General features: G+C 45.8%; 1 protein-coding gene across 1 annotated transcript in view; it reads left to right on the top strand.

Annotated features, from left to right (window-relative positions):
* Positions 1-8,711: 8,711 nt before the first annotated feature.
* The window catches only part of FOXO1 (forkhead box O1), a 56,222-nt gene continuing 41,126 nt past the window's right edge, over positions 8,712-23,807 (top strand). The window contains exon 1 of the mRNA XM_062487657.1: positions 8,712-9,332. Within this exon, the coding sequence (XP_062343641.1) occupies positions 8,727-9,332 (606 nt within the window). The 5' untranslated portion in view covers positions 8,712-8,726. The remainder of the gene's footprint in view (positions 9,333-23,807) is intronic.

The following is a 23,807-nucleotide window of genomic DNA, read 5'->3' as shown; positions in this document are numbered from 1 at the left end:
TCCTTAAAATTCAGTTTATTGTCTATTTTATTTTGACTCTTGAGTACTTCTTCAAATGTGTATTCACATTCAGAGTCCACCTCTGCTGGGTCCTTCTGAGTAGATGGCTTGCAAGAATTGTTGAGGGTCCCTTGGCATTTATTCAGGTGGGTCAAGGAGGGAGCAGTTGGCTGTCTGATACAGCACTTCATCAAGAGCTCTCAGTCCCTGAGCCCCCTTGGTTAATGAGCATCTCTGGGCAAGGACTCCTTTGCCAGCTCCACATCTTGCCTCTTCTTGCAGCACTTCCTGGCTTTGCTGGAACACCACGGGGAATTGTAGCCTGGGGGTGCTTATTCCAGATTTGTGAGTGCTGCAGGATGATGGCAGCCATGCCCCAGGATTAAATGGGAAGGGAATGATGACTAGCTCTTGCATGGCAGAAAGTAAGACAGGACCATCTTCCCAGCACACACTCGGCCATGTGAACTTCACTGCAGTGTAGACTTGGAAAAGCAAAATTAATTCTGACGGCACCAAGGGCAGAAGCTCTGGTTCCATTTGCCCACTAAATCACAATGCACACTGTGGTGGGAACATGGATGTGGCCTGGGTGATCCCTCAGGGGGACACCCATGCAGACTTGCCCATGACCCCTGGAGAGGTTGCCTGCTGTCCATTGGAACTCTGGAATGACAACCCTTCAGTGTCTTTTAAGTATTTTTGTGGGTTTTTTGTTTTGCAAAAGTTTCAATTTGTGGTGCTCTGATGTACATCCTCTTTCTTCATACAGAGGACATTTCTCTCCTCGTTCCACGCTCATTTTCCTCCTTTATCTTTTTTTCCTTTTCTTTTTTGACAGTTTTTCCCTCATTGTGACTTATTTTTGTGATTTTCTTATCTTTCCCCACCGTTTCCTTCTTCCCTTTTTCCTCTGTTCTCCCTCTTTCCCTTCATTATATTTCCCATTCTCCAGCTGCTGTTTTCTCTCTACCCATTAGAGAGAAAAGCATATCCCCTGTGTATGCCTCAAGGAAGAGATCCCCACCCCAGAAAAGTGATATTAGAGAGTTCAGTTTCTGTCTTAAACTAATTTTCTGTTTGCTTATGTCTTTTTTTTTTATTATTTTTTTTAGGTTTTGGATGGACTTTTTGTTGCAAAGATGCTTCATGAGCCAGCAAGGTTCATAGCCACAATGGGAGTGAAGAGTGAAAGTGGGTGGCTCTCAGGGAACCACTGCAGAGTTCTGTGCAGTTGGAGCACATTTCTGTAATGTGTGGGTGGATGGATCTGAATAACCCCACCGTTGTCTCCTTTGCACCCACGCCTTTCTCTGTCTCAATCCCCCTCCTAAATCTCATTGGAGATCCCTGTCTCCTTCAGGGATAAAAAGAGAAGCCACCAAACTGCTGTCCAGCATGTCCCTTCCCATTTTTGATCTTGTGGCAGGAACTTCCCTGGTCGTGGTTGACGTTCACTCTTTGGGGCTTGGCAGACGTACTTGTAAAATTGAAACTATTGGTTGCTCTTCTTATCTGTTTGCAGGCCAGTGCATGGTGTGCCTCTGCCTCTCCCAGAACCTGCTGCTGAGACCATGCTGGCTTCGGTTTCATCAGTATATTCTCCTCCCTCACAGGCCAGGCACAAGCAAGGTCTGCGTTTGCAGCACTAGATCTCAAAGCCCTCACAGTGTTAATCATCAGGCTTGCAATGGGTAGACATTTCTTATACCCATTTTACAGAGAGGTGGAAGAGTGAAACTGCCTGGGGTTGTTGTGCATGGGCTGTGGGAATGTACCCTAGGGACTGGATTTGCTCGCTACAGACCTTACCCACTGAGTGTCCTGCCCAAGCATTGCCTTCTGTGCTAGCTAGGGTAGGAACATAGGTATATGTACCAAAATATTGTCTTACTATTATTGTCTAGGCAAGTTTGTATCTATATAAATCTAGCATAAAATGCATATAATGTTATCATGCATATGTATTTGTGTAGCATATACATAATCATCTCTTTGTATGCAAATACAGTTATATCCATAAGTAAATATGCTTTTCAAGCATGAATTCAGCAATGGAAAAAAAATATTTGCTTTTAAAAGTAAGACTTTATGCCTTCATGCTGATTCTGCATGTGAATTATTTTTCTTGCTGATAACAGGTAGCTATCAGTTTTCCAGGGAAACAAAGGAAAAGAAGATGAAATAGTTGTCAAGCATTGCATTGTACCATGCCATGAATTTTCCTTCCTACGGGCTGAAACCACTGAATTATATCGTAACTGTCAAGCGTCCTGTTTTTAGTTTGTTGCTCAAACACAATGAAATTATTTAATATACAAAAGCTATCATGCGGAGCCAGTTGGTCTTTCCTTCAGCAATACATGGAGGAAAACAAGGAATGAGAAGTGCCCCTGGAAATGGTGAAACATTGACAGTAGAATGTTAGAGAATATTGTAATAGATCATATTTACAACAAAACAGAAACTCAACACCCTGGAAAACACACAGAGCACTTGAACTGAATTTACTTCCAGGCACATTGGCCTTTGCATAGGGGTGGGCCGGGTGATTCAGCTGAATCTGAAACCTGATAAACTCTTGCCTTCTGTTTTTACATCACAGCCAGTGATTGCACATGACACATTAGGAACAGATACCTCTATGCAGACACTGCCTTTGGTATTTATTGTATCGATCCTGGTAAGGATCATTCCTTGGTCATGCTGCACTTCAATCTTTCACTTAGGGGTGTGTGTGTGTGTGGGTGCCAGAGGATATATGTTTAAATGGGAGGTCTTGAGCCTGTATTGTGAGTTGAGAGAAAAGCTTGCATGAAATACTTTCTTCTGTTTAGCTTCTGTTTACAAACTGTGACAGCAGACTCTGGTTCCCAGTAACTTCCGCCCCATTTCAGCTCATTCAGTGAATATACTTTTGTCCAAATATTAAGAATCATGCTTAGTAGGAATTTGAGCTGCATCAATTGCACTAACCAGTAAAGTTGTCTTATTATTTCTTTTCTTTGATTGGAAAAACATGCAAGTACTTCTGGCATAACAGCTGACATGAGAGAATTTAAAATTAAATTCTGATTCCTTATAAAATTGCCACTTAGAAATGGTTCCATGAAACCTTGCCCTTAAATCTTTATTGTTTACATTTTTGCAGATACTGAGAAAAAATGAGGTATGAACAACATCAAAGGAAACAGTTCAAAAACACATAGTAAATATTTTTGCTATCTATTTTAAGGAAAAATATTTTTAATACTAAATTATTTTTTAAATTTATGTAACGAAATATTTATTGCAGCACTTCTTTTAAGCCATGATGGTCCAAAATCAGCAGCCTAAGATTTTGGCTGCCCAACACCAAGCAGCTCCATCTCCTAGCCTGGGAAGCACAACCCTACCTTTGTCCCACTTGACAAGTCCTTCACCCTTCCTCCTGGCAGCAGTGCCTGGCAAACCCTCTGGCCACTCTCTGCCACCAAAGCTGCTACAGAGAAACTGAGGGAGGAGGAAGGAGTCGGCCGCGGGCTGCTGCTGTCTGTTTTGAAGACTCGCTGTCTGTTTTGAAGACTCACTGTCAGTTGCTGGTAGTGAAGAAGAGGAAGAGGAGGGGGAGAAGAAGGAGGGTGAGGAAGAGAAGGAGCAGGAGGATGCGGCACAGCGGTATGAACCCCCGCCACAGCACCCCAGCTCCCTGCAGCAGTCCGTGGGGAGATGAAGGGAGAGGCGTTTGGCTGTTTGGGCAGCTCTGCCATCACCAGCCACAGTTCCCCATATCCTCTGAAAAGAATGGGTGGGTTGCCAGAAGGCTTTCTGGAGACTGGAGTTGTACCACACTGTGAGAAGATCTGTCAGTTCTCAACTCTGAAATATGTGCAGTGAAGTGGGCAACCAGTCCAGTCAGCACATGGCCCCAGTTCCAGCCATATGGATGCAAATCCAGAAGGGCCTTGCTGTCTCTATGACAGCATTCAGGATTTTCCCCTGTGTGTAGAAGGAGATGGACCTAAATCAAGATAACTTCAAACCCCTCACCAGCAAGTAGCCTGACAACCCTGTGGTGATATGTTTTTTTTAATTTTTTATTTTAAGGGCCTGGACCAAAGGCCCTGCCTATACATCCTCTGTGAGGTCATCTGCACTTCATATGAATTCACAGTAGGCAGCATTCCCCCCTGCAAAGCAGAACAAGCCATTTTGCCTTTGTTTTGCCATCTCTGCAGCACCCTGTTAGCCTGTAATCCCTTGTGTGCACAGCCTTTTTCTCTCGCTGTTGATGCAATGGCAGAGGGGTCAGAGATTGTGTATTTTCCATGTACTGTAGGACAAAGTGGGACAAGTGGGATTTGCTGGTCTGAAGTTAGCTGGCTGAAAGTGACTGTGAACCACCTGGAGTAAGAGCCTGGCACCTCAATGTCTGATCAGCTCCACCATCTGGGGTGGTGGATGACCCACGGAAAGAACATATTTCTCTCCACTGATTGTGGAGTGACCCTAAATGTGATACCCACCTCTCCCTAAGCCAGACAGACCCTGACCTGCCTACTCAGTGCTGTTGTCTGAGGCTGGAGGCTAAGGGCAGGTGGAAAGGGAGTGGGCTTACCAAGTTGTGGTGAGGAATCAGCAGATCTTTAAATTCCATCTGTGGTTTGTACGGTTGGTGGGGAAAGATGTGCAGCCCCAGGAAGTAACTCACAGAAGTGAAGCTCCCACTCTGAAAGGCCATGCAGGAGGGACTGCCTTTCTCCAGTGGCTCTGTAAGAAGCCTCAGATGTGTTGCAAGAGTACCAGACCCTTTGAACTCCCTTGTCAGGGCACTGTAAATGCCTGGTTCAGCCAGGACATGTCCAAACCCTCTGTGTGGGGCAGCCCTCAGCTACCCTGAGCTAGGAGGGGATGTGCCATGCCAGCCCTCTGGTAACTTCGGCTGCTCAGAAACATGCACTGCAAATCATGTCCCCTCTGAGGTTCAGGGGAGGGAACTGGGTTGCTGAACTTCCTCATACTTCCTCAGAAAATATGATTTCTCACAGGTCTGATGACACCAGACACAACTCAATATTTCATTGTTGCTTTTTATGCTGTTATAACATTTGTACTCTCTCACTATGCACATATGTGTAAAAAAAAAGAACTGTACATAGAGTACGAGTGCTTTCGACTTCATGTAATCTCCTGCTGAATTTGATCAAAACCTCAGAACATGAATTATACAGACAGTAGTAAAAAGACAGCACAGATCCTTTATTTTGGCTGCTTCAAACACAGAATATGAATAGAAAGCTCCTCTTTATTTCAGTGATGATAAAAGGCAATCTTCAGGTCTTAAATTTGAAAAAAAATTACAAGTCGATGCTAAGGTTGATAGGAGATATTGTAGAGGAGTAGAAAATGGGAGCAGGAGTAGGAGTAGAGAAATGAAAAGGTGGAGTGTAGGAGGAGGAGGGTGGGAGTAGATAATGAATTGCGGTGCATTCATCAGCATTTCAGTGTTGTGGGAGATGAGATAAACCTAATGCTGTCACTTGTAGATGCAGTAAAATTTCTTGTACTGAGCCATCACTGTGCTGAGCTGTTTTAGGAGCAGGGAGCTCCCCATAGCAACTGAATGGGTGGGTTTGTTCAGATGGCATTGCCTAAGGGTGGTCAGCAGTGTTGGAGTGCACTAGGAGAGCAGTGCAGAGAGGGTTAGACACTTTTGCTGTGCACTGCATGTGTTGCTTTGAGCCTAAAATCTGTTGATGCAAGCCCCAAATTCTTGACGGAGAGAAGAAATTTTAAAAAGAAAAGTGGCTGATCACTTATGAGTGGACTGGAGCCCTACAGAACAACTCACTCACCTGGGTGGTTCTGCCAAAGTCAGAGCAAACTACCAGGATTACTCATGCCAGGAAAGTGCACAGCATTGTCTCACTGGCCTTCATCCTTCCTCCAACCCTCAGCAGACCTGGTCCCAGCTGTTGGCATGCAATAGCCAAAATCTCTGCAGCTCATCTCTGCCTGTTGCACTGTGAGTCACGGGGCCCCACTTGCTGAGCAAATGCAGCATTTGGAAGGTTCTGGTTTTATCTTCTTCACCTCCATATCCCTCACATCTCATTGGAAACTGCATTCTGCCCTCTCTGCATTCACTGCTAACTTTTGAGCTGCAAGAACATCAGTGACATGGGGCACAAAGGTGGCAGAGCCCTGCCAAGGAGATGAGGGGAGTGACAGCGATGTCATGTAGGGCCAAGAAAGGGGAATACAATCTCTGTCTTGCAGAATGACCTGCATTGAACTACAAATGCACTGGGGCTGCCTGAAATCCCCCAAAAGTAGATTTCTTCCCAGTTTTCACAGCTGTCATCTGACAAAGGAAAGTTGTTTTTTTTTTTTCAACATCTGCATATACCAATAGAGTTCAGGAACTAACATCTATCTCTACTTTGGACAAAATAGAAGAGCAAGGACTGCAAGATTTAAAAAAAAACTCCTTAGAAGAAAGCCTGGGTAATAAATCCACTTCCTTTAGCAGGATGGGTGCCAGCCTGGCTCTTAGAACCCCCATTTTTTTTTTTCAGACCCCAAGGGAAGAAAAAGAAAATGTTTCTGTGTTCTCAAGCACTTCTTTTGTTTTGGCTCCCATTTAAACACATCCATTCTCTGCACGTCTCTGGCTGCTTCTCACCATTATATAACCTCTGCTTCTCCAAGGCAGGGTGCTCTCCCTTATTGCAGGGCAACTACTGCAGCCGAGTTGTGTAACACTGCCACATAAAGCTGTTTCCAAACTGAAACGTGGCATGCAAGTTATTAGGTTGAACTGGGACTACTTTGCTTTCTTTTCTTTTCTTTTTTTTTTCCCCCCCCTTAAACTGAAAAAAAAACTGCTGAAAAAAAAGTGTTTTCTAAAATCTGTGGGCTGAACAATATAAATTTGTGGGTTGAATCCTTTAAAGAATTTACAAAACACAGAAATGACTTAAAGGCAAAGCAACTCTGAAATCTGATGAGCAGCCAACCTATAATAAGATATAATCACCTTTGGCATTTGGTAAAATAAACATGACAAAAACAGTGCTTTAAAATGTGATCAGTTACTATGCACTTATGCATATTTTGCACAAACTATATAGTTAGGTGTCACCACGTACTTAAAAAATGTTTTCATAATAGACAGCATGAGTATCTAGATGCATGATCTGACACTAAATTACATGCTGTGGCCTAAATCCAGTCTTGTATTCCCTCCCCTTCATTATTGTTACTCATTTTCAGAAAATATTTTTATAGGAACAATAAACTGCATTTAAATAACATTAACACTTTCTACTTGATGCAGAGAGGAGGGAAGGATAACAGGTTTCCTGGCTCAGCTTTGACAGTTACCCAGTTCCGCTGGTTCTTTGACAGGGAACGTCAAATGCCATGGCTGGTTGTGAATTTTGTGACTTACGAAGCCATGTCTGAAGTATGTTTTTCAAAAGCACTCCTCCTACTGAAAACAAAACAGATTTTCTAAAATGTAGGGTTTGCCAGTTTGAACAAAGTGTTGAGTCGTGTCTCATTCTCGGGATTATTTCCCTGTCCTGAGCAAATGTCTTCTTTTTAAGTTTAAACAAAGTAACACTTCTGTGTTAAATCGAACATATACATTTATATCTTTGTAAGTTTATGCGCAGGGGAAGCAGAGGCGATGTGTCCTGTGTCTGCCGCCTCATTGAAAGGGAAGAATGAACCTTAATGAATTGAGTAGCCCTGGGGTTTGCCGGGAAAAATACAAAGTATGTTCAATAGTTGACTTAGGATGAAATTGTCCCGTGCTCCGTGCCTGCTCACGGAATAAAACACCAGCTCACGGTATGAAAACATGCTCAGCCGAAGGGGAGATTTATCACTTCGGGAGGTGCAGACACTTTTTGGCGAGAAGCCGGCCAGGGAAGGAGGGAGGGAGTGGGGGGAGCGAGGCAGGGCAGCTGTCGCACCCCCGGTCCGGTATGCGGGACTGCCAGGGCCCCCGCGGGGCGGGCAGCCGGGCGGCAGCAGCGCTCCGCACGGAGCCAGCGCCGCCGGGATGCCGGTGGGAACGGGGAGACGCCCCCCGCTCCCGCGCACTCCCACGGCCGCCCCGCTGCAGCCGAGGGATGCTCCTAAGTCCCCGCTCATCCCCGGCCGCGACACGCACCGGGGCCGTCGATGCGGGCGGCATTTCTCCGAGGACAAACACTCGCGGGGGCATTTTCCGCGGCCATCCCCCCGCGGCTCGCCGCTTCCCTCCCCGCTGCGCCGCCGGGAAACAAAAAACCACCCAGAAGCAGCACGGGGGCACCGGCACCCTCCTGCCAAACCGGCCCCGCGGCGGGAGGCGGGCGGCGGCCCGGCGCTGCCATTGGCGCGGCGCGGGCCGTCCCTCCCCGCCGGGAGGAGGAGGAGGAGGGGGAGGAGGAGGAGGAGGAGGAGGGAGGCTGGAGGCGGGCCCGCGCGGGGCGGTCGCTTCAGTCGGTGCGCGCCGGGCGGCCGGGTCGCTGCTGTTGCAGTTGCTGCGGTGGGCAGGGAGCCGGGATCCGGGCAGGGGCAGGCTTTAGGGCGGCGGGGCCAGGAGGTCAGGCCGGTGGTCTAGGGCGGCGGAGCCGGGAGAGCTGGCGGTCGCGCCGTCGGGGCCGCGCCGATCCGCGCCCGGAGCCTGCATGGGGCGGCGGCGCTGAGCCCAAGCCGCCCCGCTCCCTCCGCGCTCCCGCCCCGACCCCGCCATGGCCGAAGCACCGCAGCTGGTGGACATCGACCCCGACTTCGAGCCGCTGCCGCGGCCCCGCTCCTGCACCTGGCCTCTGCCGCGGCCGGAGTTCAACCCCCCCAGCTCGGCCACTTCCAGCCCGGCGCCGTCGTGCGGCGGGCAGCCCGATGGGACGGCCGGAGCCGCGACCGGAGCCGGAGCCGCTGCCTCCGGAGCGCTGAGCGCCGACTTCATCAGCAACCTCAGCCTGCTAGAGGAGAGCGAGGACTTCGCGCCGCTGCCTCCCGCCGCCGGCCCCCCGGAGGCTGCCGCCTGCCGCTGCGGGGACTTCCCGGCGCCCGAGGCCGGCTGCCGCCTCCACCCGCCGGGACCGCCGCCGGTGCCGCCGGTACCGCCGCCCGTGGCCGGTCTGTCACCGGGCCCCGTGGCCGGGCAGCCCCGCAAAAGCAGCTCGTCGCGGCGCAACGCGTGGGGCAACCTGTCCTACGCAGACCTCATCACCAAGGCCATCGAGAGCTCCCCCGAGAAGCGGCTCACCCTCTCACAGATCTACGAGTGGATGGTCAAGAGCGTCCCCTACTTCAAGGATAAGGGTGACAGCAACAGCTCGGCCGGCTGGAAGGTAAGAGGCGGGTGGTGGGGGACGCCCCGTCGGAGGGGATCCCGGGAGGCTCCGCCGCCCCCGGGCAGGAGCCGCGGCGCTGCAGGCGGCTGGGCACGCCGCCCTCCCCGGCATCATGACGCCCGCTGCGCAGCCTGCAGTGCTCCGGCTCCGCGCTTTCAGTCTAACCTCACATTTCTACTTTTTTTTTCACCTTTCCAAAGGGAGAACTCCTAAGGGGGAATAGCGTTCTAGCCGTCCCGCCGCTGGGTCGCTGGAGGGACCGGGGCCGCCCCCCACCTCTCCGCCTCCCCCAGCCCTGCCCCGCCGAAAGCAAAAGTTCACGCGGTGTCACGGCGCCGTCCCCGGGCAAAGCTGGCAGGAGCGCGTCCGCCTCCTGCTCCCCGCGGGCGGCCAGCGGGGCCCGGGGGTTCGCACCCGTGTGCTGGGGGTGCCGCGGGGGCGGTCCGTGCCGCCGTCCGCCCCGGCGCTGCAGGGCTTTGCAGTCGGGCGGCGGAGCGGGGACGGAGGCAAACAGGGATGGGGAAAGAGCGGAGGCAGAACAAGGGTTGCAGAAATACCATGTGTTTAATGAGTAAGCCGCAGTATTTGACCTGATGGCTTTGCTAAACTTGAGTTGCGGGAGCGTATTTCTTGTGTTCCGTGGTGGGACGGAGCTCTCTGAATCCCTCTGTCCCGCAGCGCAGTCCTTGCCGTCTGAGCGGAGCGGCGGGAACAACCTGTTGGCGGCCGGCATTTGTGCTGAGCCCCGCGCCGGCCGGAGCCGCAGCCGGCGCTGCCCGGAGCCCCGCGGTGGGAATCTCCTGATCTCCTGCCGCTCCAGAGCCCGGGTCACCCGCTCGCAGGTCCGGGTGCCCCCCGAGCAGCCGCGGGGCGAGCCGGGCGAGGCTGCGCTTGGGGCTGTGCGGCCCCGCTGGCAGTGCCAGGCCCGTGGTACCCCCCGGCTTTGCATCCCCGCGGGTGATAAAGGCTTAGCGCTGCTGCCGATGAATCCTCTCTCTCCGAGGCCTCCGCCGAGAAAGTGTCACCCACCCGCGTCCCCGTGCGCGGCGAGGCGGCGCCGAGTTTCGTGACCCTGTTGCGTGAGAGCATTGTCACAAGGAGCCTGTGCCGTCTGCGTACAGGCAGAGCCTCCTCCGCCCTGTGAGGGATTAAATGATGGCAATAAATGCGTGAGGCGCACTCTGGTGTGTTCGGGACTTAGTTCCAGTTAGGGCCCGTCAAACTCTTAGCTTCGCTTTCTAGTATTTGTATTATATGCCTTTTTTTTTTTTTTTAAAAAGAAGTGTCAACTTAAGTCCTGCATTTATGTGTTTTTTAATTGCACTGGTATGAATGTTTGTTACATTGACTTGTTGTAAATTTCTATGTTTTTTAGAGGTAAGCAACATCCTACTACGGAGATGCAGTTCAATCTGTAACTTCTTTAGCTGAAAGCTTTTAGGGCTTCTGAAAGTGGTTTGTTAGTTTCTATTGATGTGTTTGACTAAAAAATTTAGAGGATAATTTTCTGAAGACATCTGTCATGAGAAGCTATAATAGGAGTGAAGTGATTGATTGCTGGCAGCTTTTAAATAAGGTATCTTGTCATTTCAAAACGCTGCTTTTTTTCCAGTGGTATTTTTAGTCTCCTTAAGTGCCTTTTCAGAATGAGTAGAAGAGAACGAAAAGCCAAACAAACCAAAACAAAATCAAGCAGCTCCCAAATTCAGGCGAGCAAGTAAGAAACACTGATAGCTACACTGATAGTGTAACTTACTTGGCACTTCCTATTTTATGGCTACTCGTCCTGTGGTGTTTCAGCAAGGAAGAAATGTCGCACACCTCCCTCCAACAGACTGAGCACATCCCATGCCCACACACCTCTGCTGTGACAGGGAGAGCCGCTACTGGTGTATGTTTTTTGGCTGTGGTACCCTCTGGTAGAGTGCAGAACATACACATAGAATCTCCTTCCATCATTAAATAGTCACCGTATGCTGTCGGAAATGTGTTGCCCCAACCCTTTGGCCGCAAAACTGCCAGGCTGCTCTCAAAGTTGCACGCTTGCAGGTTTTGCCGCTTAAGCCAGGGAAGCGCAGAGTTTCTTAAACACGCTTTCGAGTTTAGTAACCAGCAGCCGCTGGGTGCCAATGCTGGAGCTGGCCTGGCTGAGGCGTGCAGTCCCCTTGCCTTGTTTATCGTCAGTTCTCCATGGCTTACTTTGAGTGAGGATTTACTTTTTTTTTTTTTTTTTTTTTTTTTTTTTTTTTTTTTTTTTTTTCCCTCCACTTTGGGAGCCGCCGGTTTGCCCGTGGTCTGGGGACCTGCTGTAGGTACAGGCGTAGGGCTGGGAGCGACGCCTGAGTCAGTCGAGGGCCCCACAGAGGAGGAACATCGCTCCAGAGATGAGCACAGATTAGCGGCTGACTTTTCTGCTGACAGAGAGAGGGAGCGCGGGTTCGCCTTAGAGCCTGGCACTGGTTGAAGGCTGGGAGTACGCTGTGCGCTGCTGGCGCAGGCTGGGAAACGGGGGGTGTTTTTTACTACCCCTTAAGTAAAACGTCGAGACGCTTTGTCTTGTTGTGGTTTGCGTGTTTACGAGTGCAATAAAGCACCTTTTCAGATTCTTCACAAAATGTATGAAACGCACAAGAACTGATAAAGAATGTGCACTTTCTGCATCGTGGCAAGACGGTGTTTCTCTGGCAGAAGTTGAGAGCTAACTGCTCTATTGCTTGAGCATGTACTGCCCTGATTCAACACACGATATCGACCTTTTTCTTTCTTCACTGAACAAAGTGCAGAAGTGTCAGTGCTATCTGCTCAAAACAGCATGCAAGGTCTTCTGAATAAAAACATTGAAATAAAAATGGCTTTTTAAATAAGGGTGTAAGCCAAAGGCATTAATGTAAAATTATCAGTAACATAAAATTATTTAAGTAGGTAAATTGTTCTCAGTTATACACATACCATAGTTTATTCCCAATTTTCTTGTCACAAACTTTACTTTATGAACAAATCCCATGTTGAACTCTAAGGGGGCAAAGTCCCCATGACCCCCCATGGGGTGTCTGCCTTGAATGAAGCACTTGGGATGTGCTCTGCCAGACTTGATGCATTGTTGGTTGTGAATGAGTGTTGATAGTGACCTGTGTTGCTCAGAGAAAGCCAGAGCAAGAGCAAGATCTGCTGCAGAGATAACAAAGGAATTGTTGTGAAAGTTGCATGGAGGAAGGAGACTTTTCTTGTTGTAGTCAAGTAAAAGCAGCATTTTGCCTTATTTTTGGTACTGGGAGGCACAAGGCTTAAAACAGAAGAGGCAAGAACTCCACTGCAGCTGTTGATAACTATTTTTGACACAAATATGATAGTTTTTTTGGCTAATCATCCTTTATAGAATATAAAACATCTCTGTGACGTGCATATTTCATGATATCTTTGCATTATGGTAAGTGTTGAGATTTATTGTAAAGGAGCTGTCGCAGTTAAGCTTCCTTGAATGGTCTCGTCCTTTCAGTCTGCTTTTGAAAATGGGTTCAAATAAAACCCTGTAACTTTTTTGTACAGGAAACATGGAGTTCTGGTGTCACTCATCTGGAGGTGGATGTTCATTTTTCTTAGTGGCAGGTGTTAAGGTCCCTTGGGCACATGTATCTCCTTGACTTCTAGTCCCAAGGAAGCTTGTTCACCTAAATTCATTTGCTGCTATTGTTAAAGGAATGAGAACAGATACCCAGCTGCAGAGTGATGAATGGCTGTAAGCCTGAAAGTCTGAGGACAGGCATGGGACGGGTGCTTTGGGTGGCCTTATCACAGGAGCTCTCTGTGGTCGCCACTGTTTTGTAGTGAATGTGTCTCCATGCAAAATGAATTCTGGGTTGTTCTTGTTCTGTTGTGTTTGGTTTGAAGACTGAAAAATGAAGAATAATTTTCACTGAGTTTTTTCAAAGCTTTTGAATCTAGATCAGCAAACAGTTTAAATTGTGGAAATTTATATGATTTATTTACATTATGTACATTTATGTACATTGAAATGAGTACATAGAATCACAATCATGGAATACTTTGGATTGGAAAGGACCTTAAATACAATTTTTGTGAGGTTTATTTTATGATTTTTTTTTTTTTTTTTTTTTTGGGCAGAATCACAACTGAAGATTGCCTTTAACTCAGTCTGTATATTCTCTCAGTACTGGTTACATATCTGTGGGTATTTACCTCTGTCCCTTAAGATACTTCCCCAGGTGATTTGTGGCCCCCCCCAGCATCATGTATTGTATTATGGATTCATACAGCACATATATGCAGGCATATGCAGATAGAGGTGTGTATATTTGACCTTCTGTTTGTGGGTTCTGTCAAGGTCAATGCCATACAGTCATACCTTTTTACATGTGACAAATAGCCTTAAGAGCTGGCAGCTGCAGTTGAGTCTGCTCTGCCATGACACCTGGCCTCAGCCCACCCTGTTGTGAGAAAACTATTTGGTGTCTTGCATACCTGCTCACTGCCACTAAAATACCTCTTATACCAGCCTGCATTGTCTGTGAGTCACCAGCTTGCATTTTGCTTAGTTTCAGGTGTGAAAGTTCAGCTTAATCTTTGCAGGTGCAAGGTGCTCTCCTCACCTCTGTCTGAATAACTCATGGCTGAGCTGCATCAGTGGTTTTGAGCTTCCCATCAGCGCCTTGAATAATGCTTTAATTTTCTCCTTATTTCCTTTGCCCATTTTCTATTTGCTGTGGTATCTGTTCTGTTACTTGTATGATTATAGGTGAGACTAAACACCAAAATGGAATGTGTGAGTGGCTTTGTATACTGACATAATGGACTAAATTTTCTTGAAGTGCCTGACTTTAAAGAACTTCAATACAAAGACAAGGTAACTGCTCTCTGCCACTGGTTTTTTTAATGACATGCTCAGCTGCTTCCTTATTATCATTATTTTCGTATCACATGGCTTTACAAGTAGTTGGTGAAGTTGGTTGTTTGGGGAACTGGAGCCTTTGCTGCCTGTGATGCAAAGGGGAAGCAGTGTGGTGCAAGGAGATAAAGATGCTTAGGTGAGGTATGTGAGGTTGTTTTTTTTGGGTTTTTTTTCTCTTTTTCCTTCTTTCTTTTCAATACAATAAAATAAGTGATACTCTTGGTGGTTTGGGTTTTTCAGTAAAGCATCAGAAATTGTATAGACTTGAGATGTCTGCTTGTATCTTTCCGGTTTCCAAAGCTGATGCTGCCTAAATGTGTGTGTTTCTGTTTACTCAACTGGTGAATCATTTTGTAAAATAACTGCTTGGCTTCTGAAATAAAAATGCAGATATATTTTGCAGCCACAGATTTGTGAAATATATAGGGCTGTGGCTGCAGAAATTCAACCCTCAGCCTCTTCTGTTTTGGGAGGAAGTTGTTATACAAAACGAGGATTTCTGATGGAAATTATTTTAAAACCTTGAGTAATGAATAATAAATTAAGACAAAGTGAAGATAACCTGAAATATATACTTTATTATTTTCTTCTTTCAGAAATATATAAAAGATGGATATATTTACTTCATTGTCAACACCTGTGAGAAAGGAACTTCAAATTCATTGATGCTGGCTGCAGATAGTTAGAGTTAAGCATATGGTAGTGCATACTATTATTTTAATGAGTTTTGTAGCATTTTGTTTGTCAGTCTGGTTGCTGAAATGGGTTTTAAATATTGGGGAAACACTGCTCTTGGTGATGATAGGTTGTGCTTCAGCAATTAAGTGCATCGGAAAGAGTCACATTTTGAATAACATAATATGTACTGCTCCTTAGAGAGCTTCAGCATGAATTGAATTGATCTGTGAAGATAAGTGCTATTCACATTTAAGTATTATTTCTAAATATGTATTCGTCAAACAAAGGTACATCATTCCTGCACTGTCATTTGTGATATATCTTAAGTGAGCAATGCAGCATCATGAGGTTTCTTGGTAGGTCTCCATTCCTAATGGAAAAGGAATGAAAAGAACTAAGATGCCTTTGCTGGACTGATTATTATCTTCTAAGATCTTCATTAAGCCTCATGCTTAGATTGCTTAAAATGATACCTAAAGAGGCACATGTGTTAAGTATTGAAGCACTTCTGTAATGAATGGTAAAAGCTTTAGCAATGCTTTGGTTTGTGGAAGATGGGACTGTTTTTTAGATTTAAAGATATAGTTGCTTGAAACCTCCCGGGACTCTGACAGCTGCTGCATCAGACAGAGATTAAGGAATTGCTGGAGGAGTGGAGGGCAGCACTCAGTTTGCTCAGATGACTTACTGAGTTGTTAAAGGAGTCTTGTATCACTGCACAGTATCAATGATGTTGTGGTTCTCTTTGACAATACGTCTTATTCTAGAGTTAATTAAACTTAAAGGTACATGTCTTCTCTTGTTCTAGTCTTAGAAACCTAGTTTTTGGGAATGCTAGGAATCCATGCAGCTGGAAGTGCATTCAGTTCTGTTGCTGCTTCAAGACAGCATGCCAGGGATGTCTGTGATTGCATTTCTAAGTTGCCCATGTTTCTCCAAGTTTTACTGGTGTGTTCAGTGTAGGCTCATATTGGTGTGACTGTGTGGGACGCCTTTTCAGCTTTGTCAGGGCTATTGCTCTGCAGGTCCACGGAGTGGAGGTTCTGGGGCCTGGCGCATGCATACTTGAGAGAATGTACTGGGACGTGGTCTCTGAAATAGTACATATTCAGATTTAAATTTGGACTGATTACCAGACAAGTTCTTGCAGGCAGAGGTGCCCTTAACCATAATATTTGCTGACTAAATTATATCTTCTAGCTGTGCTCTGCATCATGTAAGAATTCTTATTTTATTAGCATCTTAATTTTTTTGGTATCCCTTTCTCAGAGGCCACTTAGTGCCAGGCCTCCATGCTGCTTCAGCTCCAGGATGTGAAACGATGAAGTGGGCTGGGCTCTGCTTCTTGTGTGTTGGTGTCTCTCTTTGGAAATGTTAGAAATGCCCCTCCTTTAATTTAGCTGCTACCAGAATGAAATTTTCATCACATGCAGAAATCAGGAAATAGAAACCTTTTTTTAATGAAATGAGAGGTTTGTATACATGTACGAGTGATAAGTGTGAGCAGCCTTTGTGCTATCCATGGGAAGTGTGGTTCTGGAGGAAGTTGAAGGTGCATGAGGCAGGAGATGCAGAGCTGCTTGCTGGTGAGGCTGACCTGCAACTCCATAGCTGAGCAATATTGGCACTGCTCTCATTCCACTGTTGATGCTGCAGAGGAGGGGGGTGACAGGTGAGCAAAAGTGCCCTATCTGGGAGAGGTCTACACCACTCCTGGTCACTTGGAGCTGGTCATAAATTTCCATGCTGGAGCTGGCCCTGTGTGGATGGGCAGCGGCTCCTGGGCAGCCCCACTTGGCTATTCTGCTGGCAGAACCTCCCCCACTGACAGTGTCTGAGAAGGGTAATTTTTTTTTTTTTTTTTGGAAGGGAAGCTCTGGAGCATTGGAGTACGGCCATTAATTTTTGTAGGAGAAACTCAAAAGTGTGAAGTCCATGTTTTTTTCCCTTCCTGAATAAGAGGTATACACGATTCAGAATGTGGACTCTGTCAATTGGCTGTTGGCAGTCTCTCTTGGAATGGCAAGGTAGCAACTTCTTCAGTTTTCTTGTGCTTAACTCCAGAAACTGTGACGTGGGTGGGGTTTCACTTACCCATCACTGACTTTTCAAACTGTGCAGTTAGATAAGACTGAAGCAACTTGCTATAAATGTGGTGACTTGTTAAACCGCATTTATTGTGCAAATGAGCTTACATCCTGCAAGATCAGCAGAAATGCTTGGTGTTTGCCTGGATGGAAATTAATTAAAATTTGGCGACTGAAATTAAAGGAATGGATTTGTTGCCCATTGTGTTATATGAATCTGCCTTTCAGTTCCCACAGTAGGAATTGGCACAGTTGCAAATGGTTTTTTGACATATGTGAGTTTGCAGTTAGTGCTAAGTTTGGGTATCTGTAGCCTTCTTAGATTTTTACTGCCCTTTAATATGTGTTAAATATATGTGAAGTTGCTAATGGGAGTAAGGATACTAACAGTCCAAAAATACACTGTTGTGGTGGTGGTGGTGTAGAGTCATTTGCTTGTAACTTGCATTTTCTTGAAACTGATACAAGGTAATCTGCTAATTTGATTGTAATTGTTAGAATTAAAAATGGAAAAAGATACCAGTGCCATACATATCTTGGATATATATCCCAATTTGAATTTTGATTGCCAAAAGCATACTTACAGACTGAGATCTTTAGTGTTTGCCAACTAAATTATATCTTATAGCAATGCTTTGCAATATATAGAAACTCCTAATTAGATATTCAAAAAATGAAGATGCTGTTATTCAGACATGCTTCATAGCAGCCCTCCGCAGTTCTACCCTGTCAGGATGTGAAAGGATTATGTGCTCTGTGCTCCTGCTCACTCTTAAACGTGTTGATTTCTCTTTCCAAAAATATGGTCTTCAAGTCTGAACCTTCAAATTAAATACAATTATTTGCCAGCCCCCAACCCCTTCTCCCAGAAGACCCAGCTCTCTGAAGGCATGCTGGCGGTGCTCTGAGGCAAGGGACATTACGGGTGCTGTTGTTGTCTACACCTGGGCAAGTGCAGTAAGCAGGTATAGTTGGTAGCCGTTTGGTTGGCCCTCTCTTCTTTCCTGGTCCCCTGGCACCGTTCCCCTGCAGGACTGCCCTGCGAGTCTCCGGCATCCGAGGGCCGTGGGGCTGAGAGCTGCTCCCAGCGCCCCACGCTGCCGTCCTCGCTGGGATCGGCGATGGAAGGTGTGGGGAGGTGTGAGCACAAGGCTGCGTGGGGAAGCCTGGAGCCTGGCTTCTGCCCCAGTGCTGGCAGCGTGCTGCTGGGCAGATTTCAGGGAGCGTTTGAGCCGTGAGCTGGCAGCTGCCTGGCGCAGGAGCAGAGCCCGCCAGCGGAGTCCTGCCAAAATGCTTCCGTGTGCCAGGCCCCTTTGTGGGTGCCCTGCTGCTTACCGCTCAGGGGTGGAGAGGTCAGGGAAAGTAATCGTATTTCCTCTTTGCAGTTACCAGAGACGTTTGTAGTGATTCACTGAACAGATTTCTTGCTATTTTGATCAGTCGAGGTACGTCCCTTGGCCTCTCCAGAGGATGCCGTGCTGCTGCCTTTGCTCCTCGGTAACGTCTTTCAATGTCTCTGGAGGTTCAGGTGAGGAAAGTACATTTAGATCAGATATTGGGAAGAAATTTTTTACTGTGAGGGTGGTGAGGCACTGGCACAGTTTGCCAAGAGAAGTCGTAGATGCACCATCCCTGGAAGTGTTCAAGGCCAGCGACTTTGAGCAGCCTGGTCTGGTGGAAAGTGTCTTTGCCTGTGGTGGTGGAGTTGGAACACAATTATTCTTAAGATTCCTTCCGACCCAAACCATTTTATGAAAATTCTGTGAAATGTTGTTTCAAGGTAAATAATGTTTATTGATTAGATTCATTATTGTTACTACTACTAATTTTTTTAAATGATGTGGTGTTAAGGAAGGCTAAGTTGCCAGAGCCAGGTCAGGCTTAGATATTTGCAGTTGCTGCTACACTTGCCCTTGCTTCTTTGAGATGAACAGCTCAAAGCAGAAGCTATTTGAAATTCAGGATGAGGATGCAGCCTTATGTGTGATCTGATCAAATTGTATTACATAAATAAAAATGCTCTACACACTTCTAGCTAGATATATTTAGATTTTGATTAATATCTAGAAATCTATAGTGGAGGAAGGTATTAAAAAAAACAGTTTTTTTTTTATGTGGAAACCCGGAGTGTGTCTGCTTGTTTAACTTAGGGCAGCTTTAATTTTTCATAGTTTTTATGGTACCTTGGCCGTGCCATCTTTGGGATGTTATTAAGGCAGAGCTGGAAGGCAGCTCAGTGTTTTAAATGCTTGGAAACCTCAGAGATGGATGGAGAGGGCTGAACCAGGAGTTTCATCTTTTGGCTTAAACTGGGGGATAATTTTATTGCTTTTTTTTCTCCTTTTTCCTTGATGAATATGTGCAGCCTCCGAGAAAAACTATGTTTTTTTATGGCTGAGGGTTTGTATTTTTTGCAAGAGCTGTCCATCTCTCCTAATATTATGTGAGTGTATATTCTGGCTGGTGGGGTTTTAATGCTGATCTAAGGTCTGGTCCCTGGTACTGTTTGTGTTTTGTGTCCTCCTTATGCGCAAGTGTAGTAAATCCATTAAAGGCCACCTTGAAATACAAATGAGGATGGGAGTTTAAAGCAGTATTTTAAAGTGCAGCCTGTTGGAATTGATTTTGGGAAAAATCAAGATGCTATCTTAATGCTGACTTCCCCATGCTTGTTAGGAACTTGAGTCACTCCTAAATAATCCAGTTTGTACAGTCTATGAAAACCTGATACTGCACTCTTGCCTATTTCTTCTTTACAGTTCTGTGGCAATGACATAGTCATAAGCATTAAAAGAAGAAACCATAATCTTTGCTTGCAGCCCAAGCCAATGCTAGTCATCCCCTGATGCTTATGAAATCATTCTTTGCTTTGAGGTTTCTAACTAAAACTCTGTTCCAAATGCTGGGTGAGCAGTAGAGGCATTAGGGATGGACTCCAGGTGCCCTCCCCACTGCCTTCAACCTCTCTTCAGACCATCCTCCTGTGGCTAAGGAGACCACTCCTGCAAAAATCCACATCTTCCCTTGACACTGATCCCTCCTTCCCAATTAGGGAGCTCTGGAACAGAAGATGTAAATGAATTTGCAGTGATTGCACAACCTGGTTATGCAACGAGGCTGACGTGGTAGCGTATACATATGTAGAAAACGCCTTTTTGAAGAGATGACATTAAGCACAGTTTCACCACCTTCTCCCCAAAGATGAGAGCAACTGCCCTACTGGCTTCACCTGGTTAACCTACGTATTAAAGCACACCAAATACTCACCTTTTGTTGACTGAGGATTATTGTTGATGGAACAAATAAATAAATAAATCAGTTCTTGTGGACTGTTTATTTGGGAAGGAGATTTTTAGCTTGGGGCCCAGAGTGCAGGCAATCAGACTACTCAGTCCTGGGCTGCATTGTAGTGAGGTTTTTACTGTCAGCATAATCTGAAACACCTGAGAGTGTTCTTCTGTTTCTTATTTTAAAATGAGTGATGGCATTTCAGTTGGAGGCATCCTGTGCTAGTCCAATAGGTCACTGAGCAAGTGCTCAGCGTTCCTTGCATCTGGCATCCCAATTCCTTGCTTCCTATACTTTTTAATTTTTCTGGAAGAAGACATGCAGCATCACTGTCTCCTGTCTTTGCAGGGGGACACATGGCACAATGCTTTTACTGCATTTTTGAGTCAGGCTGCTTGGTAAGGCTGCCCTGACACTGAATATGATGCAGGCATTTGTTTTGTCACTTCCCTGGCAAGTTACTCTGTGTGCCATGTGGGCTGATGGGCGTAATTACTGATACCTTGGGGCAAGGACAGACTTCCTGAGGTCCCCTTCCGTGTTTTCCACTGATCAGATTTGCATTCAGCTACTGGGCATGTGGAAAGTTGTTCTCCTAGATAAGATGTGCAGTCTCTAGAAACTGAATCTCTATGGCTGAGGCCATTGTTAATGATGTCCTGTTGCTCTTGGCCTCACTGTGGCTGGTAAGTTTTTACTTAGGTGTGGGAAAAGAAACCTTTTTGTGCCCCTACTGCTTCTCTTCTGTAGTAATTCCTGGTAGGTAGAATAAGAAAGTGATGTTACCATGTGTAGTGCTTGTTGCTGATTGAAAGGAAAATTCTGCAAACTAAGCAAGTAGACTGACCTGATGACTCCTCATGACAACTGCCTACTTTTAGTTAACATTCAGAATATTTTTATCCTAGTTTACTCCTTAGAGGCTAATAGAGTGCTGCTAGAGTAATTTTCAGATGAATCATGCCATCTGCCATGCAGGCTTTGCTGTTTCAGCAGTAGGAGCGGAGAGGGAATATGTACATACTGTGGTTTGAAAAATACTATGTAAGTTTGAGAGGTTTTTCTTGCTTAGTTTTTTTTTTTTTTTTTTTTTTTTTTTTGTGTTTTGGTTATTTTTCCCTACCAGGCATTTTATATTTCTTGCTTTAGCGATGAGTGTAACATGGGGCACTGATAGTGAGCTATTGGGTGGTCACTGCCAAACTTTGCAGAAGCACTCTGGAGATGATCTGAATTGCTAGTGAGTTAATGTGGACCATTGTAAAGTCCTTTTCTGAAAACACAGTTCATATGTTGAGTATTTGGGTTGCCAAACTGGACCAGTTAGAATTTGCACCCCCCCTAAAAATGAAAGATAATAACAAAAAATTTGTATAGCAGTAGAACTGGGGGGGTTTACCATGGGAGTTTGGAAGGAGAGGTTGCTTGTGGAAGGAGTTCTGTACGGTTCATGTTCAAGATTTGTTCCTCCAGGAGCTGTCCTGAGCCAGGGGAGGAGTGTCCCCAGCGTGCAGCCATCCTACCTGTGACAACATGCAAACTGGTGCTTGAAACGAAGAGTTCATAACCACGCTGGATGTGTCACATTCTGTGTTGTGTTTTTTCCAGAAACAATTATTTGGGAGACTAGCCTATCTAGTTGTTAGTAAGATTCATGGGTTTGGAGAGGGCTGGGATCATAATCTTGAGGAGTTTGTATGTCAACCCTATTCCATCTTTAAGAACCAGGCTGTGATATTAGATAATGCTTTAGCTATTGCCAGGCAGAGTAAATTCTTCTGTTCTAATATATTAAAAATCTTCCCTTGCTGGCTGTCCCAAAGATCTTATTTTCTCATAAAATGATTTGGCTGATGAACCATTTGCACTGAAAAGCAGGAATGGATGGTGTGCTTTGTTCATGTCTTTAAGCTTTTTCCAACAGTTTCAACTCATGTGCTTGGTATTAGTGCCCTCACAACTGTATTTAAAGAAACTGAGAGCAGGATATTGAAATGTGGAGCAATTAAACTGTTTTCTTCCCTTTTCAAGCATTTCATCCCCGCTCCTCAAGGGAATGATACGTCTGGTAAACTCCACCTAATTATGTGAGGTCAGTAAAAGGCTTGAGCAATAGCATGTGCTCTTTCTCAGGCAAGGAAGACAATTTTTAAATGCCAGGAATCAAAAGCAAGCACTACTTGCCAATGGAGAGTTGTTGCACCAGATATCGAGTTGACATGCAAGCAGATCTCTGCTACCCTTAGATGAGGATTAGTTTATGCCCTGAAGCAACAGATTATTATTAACTCTTGTAATTTTATTTTAGCATGTTTAACAACAGATACTGTTGCTTATAAAACGCATTTAATCCTTTTTTAATCACTGCAAATCATTTTTTCCAGCAGTTATCCTGCAGGCATGGGTTCCAGTGGTTAGTTATTTACTGAGCAAAACAACGAATATCCTGTGTATATTTAAGTCATTCTTTTAACGCCTTGGATTCAAGTTTAAAGTAAAGAAGAAAAAGAAGAAAAGTTGGGCCTCTACTTCTGTTGCCTTTCTTCCATCTTTAATCCCCAAATACCTGCAGCATCCCCTTTCTTTTGCTCTTTACTCTTTGTATACTCTCTGCCACATCATTAATTCCCCTTCAGTTTTCCCTGGCCACTGGTGTTGCTGATGTGAAACACCAGCAGATAATCCTAGCAGATTTTTATTTGCTTGGGTTTTGCTCTGCACCTCAAGGCATTTATTGATAAATAGCCTTATATTATGGGATGTATAAACAGGAGCATGTGACTGCCCTCCGCGTTGGATTTCAGAACATTGGGAACAGCAGTGCTGGTGGTGGCATGATGATGCTCTTAAAGGAGGCAGTGCCTTTTATTAGAGTCAAGGGTGCCATGGCAAAAAGGCTGGGAAACTTTCAGGTGTGCAGGAGGTTCTTCCTGTGTGAAATAGAAGCTGTTGGCATAAAAAACTGTATGGTTGAGAAGAAATATTTCCATTTTCACAGATGATGAGGCCAAGAATGTCATTGGCAGGTGTATAGAGAAGGAGCACCCACCAGGGGAGGCAGAAGACTGAATGGCTCTCCTAAGTGAGAGGGATGAAAACTGTTGGAGTTTAGAGAGATTGGTAGAAGCAGAGGAAAAGAAAAAGCCTGCATAGTTACTGGTATCATTGCTTATCTTTTACCCATGTTTCCTGTCTACTCCTGGAACAAGAGCTGGTATTTCCTGTACTTTCCTTTGCTAGCTAGCTGCCGTGAGGTGCTGTGCAGGTGCTCAGCAAATAAACTGGTGCTGCAGCCTGTCCTTCAGTAACCAGGCTGGAGTAAAAGTGCATCAAGCCTCTTAATTACTGAGTTATCATCCAGGTGAGACAGAGGTAAGAAATAACTGACACCAAAAATTGCTTACCAGGTTAGGTATCTTCAGCTAGGCACGATGAGTAACAGTACCAGCACATGATGGATGTATGGCATACAACTCCCCCAGAAAGAGGGGTGGAGAGCCTCAAGTCTTTTCA

Source organism: Cinclus cinclus, chromosome 2, assembly GCF_963662255.1.
Source record: "Cinclus cinclus chromosome 2, bCinCin1.1, whole genome shotgun sequence".
NCBI classification, from domain to species: domain Eukaryota; kingdom Metazoa; phylum Chordata; class Aves; order Passeriformes; family Cinclidae; genus Cinclus; species Cinclus cinclus.
The sequence above is the reverse complement of the archived record's forward strand: the minus strand, read 5'-3'. Positions and strand labels throughout refer to the sequence as shown.